General features: G+C 45.3%; 1 protein-coding gene across 7 annotated transcripts; it reads right to left on the reverse strand.

The window, feature by feature from the left end:
• Window positions 1-222: 222 nt before the first annotated feature.
• On the reverse strand, window positions 223-5,939 carry Armcx2 (armadillo repeat containing X-linked 2). Of its 7 annotated transcripts, none has more exons than XM_090325809.1 (6): window positions 5,812-5,939; window positions 5,481-5,562; window positions 5,145-5,217; window positions 4,535-4,590; window positions 4,145-4,187; window positions 223-3,749 (listed from the first exon to the last, which is right to left on the reverse strand). In XM_090325809.1, the coding sequence occupies exon 6, from the start codon at window positions 3,704-3,706 to the stop codon at window positions 1,592-1,594; it is 2,115 nt and encodes a 704-aa protein (XP_090181935.1). In that variant the 5' UTR covers window positions 3,707-3,749; window positions 4,145-4,187; window positions 4,535-4,590; window positions 5,145-5,217; window positions 5,481-5,562; window positions 5,812-5,939; the 3' UTR covers window positions 223-1,591. The 7 variants fall into 7 exon arrangements, with proteins under 7 accessions (XP_090181935.1, XP_090181932.1, XP_090181934.1 ...); XM_090325806.1 differs by having other exon boundaries at window positions 223-3,835; XM_090325808.1 differs by having other exon boundaries at window positions 4,145-4,221.
• Between the last annotated feature and the right edge of the window lie 1,267 nt (window positions 5,940-7,206).

Raw genomic sequence — 7,206 nt, forward strand, 5'->3', positions numbered from 1 at the left:
TCCTATTTTTAGTCCCTCCATAACCTATCCTACATCTGCATAAAAATTAAGAGTATCAGAAAAGAAAACTGGGTTTGGGAAATCCTCTGAGAATCTTCCTTTCTCTGTTACAATGGGCCAGAGAGGATAAGAAGGAAGATACATTTGCTTCCAAGGTAACTCAGGAGTGATGGTAAATGTTTCAAAAAAGGCCTTTCTTTTTTTTTTCCCCGAAGGAAGACCAGCTTATACTCTACCCCTACGGAACCAGCCAGGGGTCTGTACCAATATTCTCTGCAATGCTGATTTTTTTCTCATTCCAAATGAGAGCTCATTTGGCAAATGTACGGTCCCCACAATTGCTTATGACAGATCCTTTCCCACCCTTGCACCAGATCATACAACACTGCCTCTTTATTGCTCCACAGTGAAGTGTCAGGTGGCAAATCTTGGTACTTTCCCACTCCTGTCCATCTCCTATAAGTCACACACCTTAACATTTCCTTTAGATACAACCTCACCTTACTCTTCATTATGTTATTCTTAGTTTATTGTGTATTTCCATGAAATGTTCTAGTTTCCAGTCTCTATGCCTAAGTCCATTCCAGTTCCAATCATTCTGGCACAATGCTGACAGTTTATTTTCCTTTTCTATTTTTTACATAAATATACATATCTGAGTATAATAGAGTATAATAGAGTATAATCTGAGTTATAATAGAGACAATATATAGAGGGGTTACATTTACATAAATCAGGAAATGAGTAAATTTCTTTTTGGACAATGTCACCACCTCCCTTGATATCTCCATGTTTATTTTTCCTTTTCTTAATTTCCTCTTTCTCCCAGAATATGCCAATATGTTTCAATATCTCATCTTGGGGATCAAGATCTTCCTTAAATTTTTCCTCTTTCTAAATTACCATCTTTATTTCTCATTACTCCTCTCACAATTTCTAGTTTAAGCCAAGTGGCTTCCTTACAGAGTTCCTACCTCCATGCCTTTCTTTGAGCCATTTCACCTTTCTGGACTGTCCTATGTCTCTTTTCAGCCCAAGCTGAAGTGTACCTTTTTTTTTTAAAGTAACACTTTCTCAGAAAGCCCTGTTTCACTTAGCCAGACAGCATATATTTGATAACAAGCAAATGCTCAGGTATTGAGGTTTTTCGTTTTCATTTTTAAGCTAGATTTTAATTTAAGCATGAGAATAATGTCTTGTCATCTGAAACAGACACTTTTATTGATGACACACAAATGAAGTCTTTGGTGGATATATTCAAGTCAAAACAAGCAGAGTAGGCCATTCATGGACAGGCTCACAATCAATTCCCATAGAGGAACTAGTAAAAAAAATATTCCATCCAAGCAGCAAATTAAAGTCACAAATGTGTTTTCAGTACAAGAGGACTATTTGGTATTGATAACATGGTTCAGCTTAAAGCTGGTGACGGTCACAGATCACATTACTCTGGATGATATTTTATTCCAAACTGGCAGCTGGAAAGATCCCTTTACTATTTGAACAAGTAGAAAAACAGTAACTTCCAATTTTCAATATTTCCCAACCATAAAATCAAGAAATTCAGGTCTTTTAAGAAAACACATACTAATCAGAATTTGTTCACTAACTTTATAACTTTCACTTTCACCAAGAGATCGTGATGATTTGCCAGGGCTCGGATTTTCTTAACACACACTCCAGATGTAGTGCATAAGTAAAAGAGGGAACCTTTGTTGAATTCTCTGTAGTTGAACACCTCTGCTCTGAGATTGTCATAGATAATCTCAAAGAGAGTGAGAGCATTAATAAGAATTTCTGATTCCACATAAGAATTATAGAGGGAACTAAATGATGATGGTACTTGGGTACTGAGAAGTTTTTTAAGCATGTCTGGATTTTCAGCGAAATTTGAAAGTATTTTCAGAATCTCAACCTTGATTTTTCCACCTCCCTGAGATAACAATCGGAAAAAGTTTGTGATGGAATTGACAAGCAGATGCTGGTAGTCATTAGTAATAGTCATGTTTGTCAAAAATTTTAGTCCAACTACCTGTACTGCTGAGTTCAGGTTAGAGGCCATGATGTCATCCATCACTTTATTCATGTACACCTGCAACCGGCCCTGGTTTTCATAGTTTTCACTCAGGTTATTCATGGCCATTAAGGCTTTTTCCTTAATGTGAGGATCGGTTTTGTTGATCATGTTTGCAATAATTGGGAGGCCTCCCAACTTGCGAATTGTCTCTTGATTACAGGAATAATTGGCATTGTTGCTCAGGGTGAGCAAAGCTACTTGCTGGATGAAAGGATCATCCGATTTCTGAAGCAAGGCCAGTACTTTTCTGAGATCCCGGACACCTAGAATTTCATCAATTTCATAAGGAAACGGGCGTTTCTGCATTGCTACAGATCTTTTCCCCTTTCCTCTGTGCTGGACCTCAGGTTCAGAGTCTGAATCTGACTCTGTGTCAGTCCACCCGGACTCACCTTCCTCAGAATCAGGGACCTCTGCTAAGAAAGCTTGTCCTCCATTAGCAGAGGCTGCAGCAGCTGCCGCAGCCCCATCCCCAGGACGGAAGCCCATCCCTAATTCATCTACTTCAACCTTATTTTTCTTGTTCTTGCCCTTGCCTCCATTCCGGGACCTGGATCCACCTTTGGCACCACCTTTGGGTACAGCTCCAGTAGCTGGCCCAGCCTTAGGGATAGCCCCAGTATGAGTCCCAGGGGTTGCTTTCTTGGCAGCTCCTGCTGCTCTAAAGGACCCTGAAGTGCCAGGAGCTTCTGCAGTCCCAGCAGTTGCTGCTGCTCCAGCAGGCGTTATAGGAAGAAGTGTCTCAGCCACCTCTACAGGTGCCTTTCCTGAAGCCCCGGTGGCCCCCATAGGCACTGCCACCTGAGGAACATCTAGAACCTCTGTGGCTGCTGGCATGTGAGAAGATGTTCCTGCCCTGGCAGGTGCTGCTGCCCTGCTATGGGCTGCTGCTCTAGGAGCTGCTGTTGCCCCAGGAGGTTCTGTTGCCCCAGAAGGTCCTGTTGCCCTGGGCGGTCCTGCTGCCCTAGGAAGAGCTGCTGCCTTGGGAGGCACTGCTCCCCCGGGAGGCACTGCTGCCTTGGAAGGTGTTGATGCCCCAGAAGATGGTGCTACTCTGAGAACAGTTCCTGACCCGGAAGCAGCTGCTGCCTTGGGAGGGCTCGTTGGCCCAGATACTTCTGTTGTCCTGGGAGCTTCTGCAACTTTGGGAGCACCAGCTATTGTAGGGACCTCTACAGCTGTGGCAGCGTCTGTAATTCTAGCAAGTGGTGCCATTGCAGAGACTGCTGCAGCCCCAATTCCTGCTTCAGCTTTAGGCCTAACCCCAAGATCATCTTTCTCCTGGTTCTGACTTCCTGGCCCATGTTGAGTCTCTGTGCTGAGTGTAGGTGGGAGCACTGTGTCAGCTCTAGCCATAGAAAGAGCAGAGACTTCATCTTGGGCCTGCTCCTCTGCCCCAACATTGAGTAGCTTGGGGGAAGTGGCTTCTGTCCCAAGGTCAATTTTGAATGTCGACTTTAACCCAGTTTTAGCCTTGGCTCCAGTTCCTGCTGCAGCCCGGTTCTTGGGCTTGGTCAGTCTCTTCTTCTTTTGGTCTTTTCCCCTGGTATACTTGTAGACACAGTACCAGGCGCTAGCCCCAATCACTATCCCTGCAGCTACACAGCCAGCATCCCGGACACGACTCATGGTATAGCTTGGGTGATTGTCTGATGGAGGGTATGGAACTGGCCTGCACAAATGAGATGAGTTCACTTCAATGTGAGGGTCTTCAGCTGAGGTGTTGAGTTGTGCCAAGGTTTTGGAGCTGAGCAGGACCTGAGGGTACATGTTTGAATGAAGCTTAGCCCCTTGGATTACTGTTTCTAACAAGGCCAACTTTTTAGGAGAGTTTGGGCGTACAATGGTAAATGTGCCAAGGCCTATATTTACTGATTTAGAGGCCACTTCATATCTTCAACTATCTAGGCTGTCCTGTCATGGCCAATATCTGCAATTTCCCTGCCCCTAAATAAGGGAGTAGAATGAGTAACAGTATGTAAGGCTGGTGGAGAGCAGGAAATCTCAGATTCAGCTTTGATGTCTGTATCCCACCCAAATGTTCCTAGATAGCGCTCAAGTACATACCAGCGTCCAGGGATTAGTAGCTGCTTGCTCTTTTCCACCGCGCCTGCAGGTACACAGAATGTAAAAGTTCAACAGACCTATGGATAGATCACAGAAAGGGCATTTTTGAGGCTTTGGTGGACAGATTTGGTTCTTTCTTTTTTCTTGATTTACATTCGTGTAGCCCCAAATTTCTCCCCTCCTCCAGCTTTTCCTTTCCTTCTTACCCATTTTCCTCTGTCAATTAAAAAGATGCCACACCTCTTGTGCTGCACCTTAAAAAGTGCAGGCTGGGGCAGAGGTATGGGAGAAAGAAAATGCAGGAGGATTCAATGGTTTAGAACTCTGCTCTGTTTTCTGGGCACACCCACACAAGGGAGTTTTCATACAGTTTCCATCCCAAATACCGACCTTCAAAAATTCTGGGAGGTTGTTTCTCCTTCCTTCAGTTCAGCTAGAGCTTCAGGCTAAGGGTCGACAGAAACACAGACTGCAGATAGAAAGCCTGGTGGACAATCAGCACCCAGGACTAGAGTCCCAGTAATTGCGTTTGAGTGTTTATAAACCAGAATATCGAACTATCTCTCACATAAATTCCTAGGAATTTAAGGCTCTTTACCCCTCACATCCCACCCAAATCCCCCCTCCCCAATTGCGTACAAACTCTTCACTCAACCCCTCCTTCCACTTTGCCCCGCCCCCAGCCGCCATTTCTTCCAGACACACCGCCACACCCCTGCTCCTGCACCGAAGTCCACGGTGGGAGGGGGCGGGGCGAGGGTGCAGGCAAAGCTGGAGCAGCCGCGGCAGCGAGGGGCGTTCTTGCCAGAAAATTCTATGATCTCTCTCCTATTGTCAGCCATTCTTCACTCCTCGGTCTCTAAGCCCTAGTCCGCAGAACAAGGGCCCCCGGCTGGTTAGGTTCAGAATCGTGATTTTCCACGGCTTCGTTGCTCTGGGCTCCGCCTCCCACCCCCCACCCCCAATCCTCCCTTAACCGCCATTTCTCCTTCTAGCATACCCGAATTCGTTTTCCAGGACCAAAAAAGAAAAATAAAAAGACGAGGGTGAAGGGCTGTGTGGGCCGGAGGTATCTGGAAAGTAGTGTTGGAGTTAGTGCGGCGATATAATACTACACTCGTCTCCCCCCAGTCTCCCGTGAGGCTCAGACATCTCTCCTACAGTTAGAAGAAGGTGGCACACCCATTTCCTAGCACCCCCAACTGGCAGAGGGCTGGCCCAGGGAGGGGAGAGGGCGGGGTCGCTGGTAACAGGAGGTGTTAGGAAAGCGAGGGTGTCAGTGAAAGGTTCAGATTGCTTCCAAAACGCTCGCCCGCCCCTCAGCCCCATTCCCAACCTCCCCGCTGGCCTGATATGCTCGGCAGCCACGTTTATTTCTCTTCACTCCTTTGCAAACAGGACTGACTGTGGGTACAGGCCTGGGTGTCAGAAACAAAAGGAAAACAACAACAACAACAACAACTGGTACAGGAAGTAATCGGACTTTTCAGGAAACGTAGTTAGAATTGTTTTTTTCATTCCTCCTCCCTCTTTTCTTGCCGCCCACCTAAACGAACTCTATCTGAGGGCTGGGGGTCTAGAAAGCCCATTCCGAGAGGTCGAGGCACAGGCGTCCACAGTCCTAGTCTATTCCAATCCAAGACATCCCAAGCCGTATCCACACTCACCCACCCGCCTGGATCTGGGGTAATTTTCTCCTCCTCCTCCTCCTGCTCTTCCTCCTCCTCCTCCTCCACACCCAGAGGTACCGAGAGCAATGGAAAAGGTTGGTACCGCTGGAGGACGGAGGCTGGCGGTCAGAGCTTTAAGTATCTTTGCCCACGTCAGCTCCTGGTCACGTGACAGCTGCGTCGCCAGTAAGCTTGGGTCCCCCAAATTCCACTCCCACCAAGAGCAAAAGCCCCCTCCTTTATTCCCACTCCCACCTCACTCCACCACATCAGTTCCTGTCACTCATCCTTTGCCTCTGTAGTTCAGGGGGCCCAAAGTGCACTTCTCCCTGGAAGAATGAGCCTTTCTCTCTTTCCTGGAAAGGTGCTGCATCTTCTCAAAGAGCTATTGACACTTTTTATTTTATTTTATTTGCTCTTTTGGAATTTTCTCAGGCTACCACATGCTTTTGCCTCACTCCACCTTCAACTCCTTACCTACTTAGTTCCAACGTTTGTCCTTGCAATTTGGGTTTCTACATTGCTTTCACAGAAGAGACAAGGAAGAGTGTGACAGATCTGTACTTCTAGAATATCCTCTCCTTGTTTTTATAACTCTTAACCTCACTATATTTTTTACAAGAAGAAAATATTACAAAACAAGAATTCCGTGTAGGACATAGTAACAGCACAGGCATGGTTTGTTGAAGAAAAAAGAAAACCTATTTCCCATTTCTATAAGAAAGCTCTATCACATAGAAATCAAATTCTATTGGCTGCATGGGAAATAGCTTGTAGAGCACACTGAGGTATTTGGACCTCTAAACCCCAAAATTTTCTCAATAAAATTAAGCATATTTCCATATGATCTGTAAATTGATCCATGACATAAGTTTAGTTGTCCTACTTTAATCTATTTTGGACATACAACACCTTACATTTTCCTCCTCTGATACAGATTTTAAGTTGCATATATATATATATATTGTGTTAGAAAAACTCATTTAATATTTCTAAACCATTACTGACTGTTGTGTGAATCTGCTGACATCTGATGGCTGTAAACCCAATACTTTTGAATATCGGTCCATAGGTTAAGTTCTAGTTTAATGAAAGCCAATGGGATGAAAAGGACAGGACACTGCACCCCTCCCTGCCCTGTCAAGAGGGAGAAAGGCTCTGTCCCACTGCTCCATTTCACACTCCAGACCCTCTTTTCTTCCTTCATTTGGAAATCTGTGTGTTGCTCACTCCAAAATTATACATAAACAGATAGCAAAGGTGATGACTTTAGCCCTCAACTGTGTCCCTCAAATTCCTATAATGGCATGTAACCAATGTGTAGAAGAGATTGGCATTCTTGTCTGCCCCTGAGGATTTCCACCTAGCTTGATTGTTGGGGAAGTTTACTGG

Source organism: Megascapheus bottae, chromosome X (genome assembly GCF_031878675.1).
Source record: "Megascapheus bottae isolate mThoBot1 chromosome X, mThoBot2.hap1, whole genome shotgun sequence".
In the NCBI taxonomy this organism is placed as follows: domain Eukaryota; kingdom Metazoa; phylum Chordata; class Mammalia; order Rodentia; family Geomyidae; genus Megascapheus; species Megascapheus bottae.

Excerpts from the sequence above, each read along its gene's own strand:
- Armcx2 (XM_090325809.1), bottom strand. The coding sequence starts at position 3,706 with ATGAGTCGTGTCCGGGATGCTGGCTGTGTAGCTGCAGGGATAGTGATT.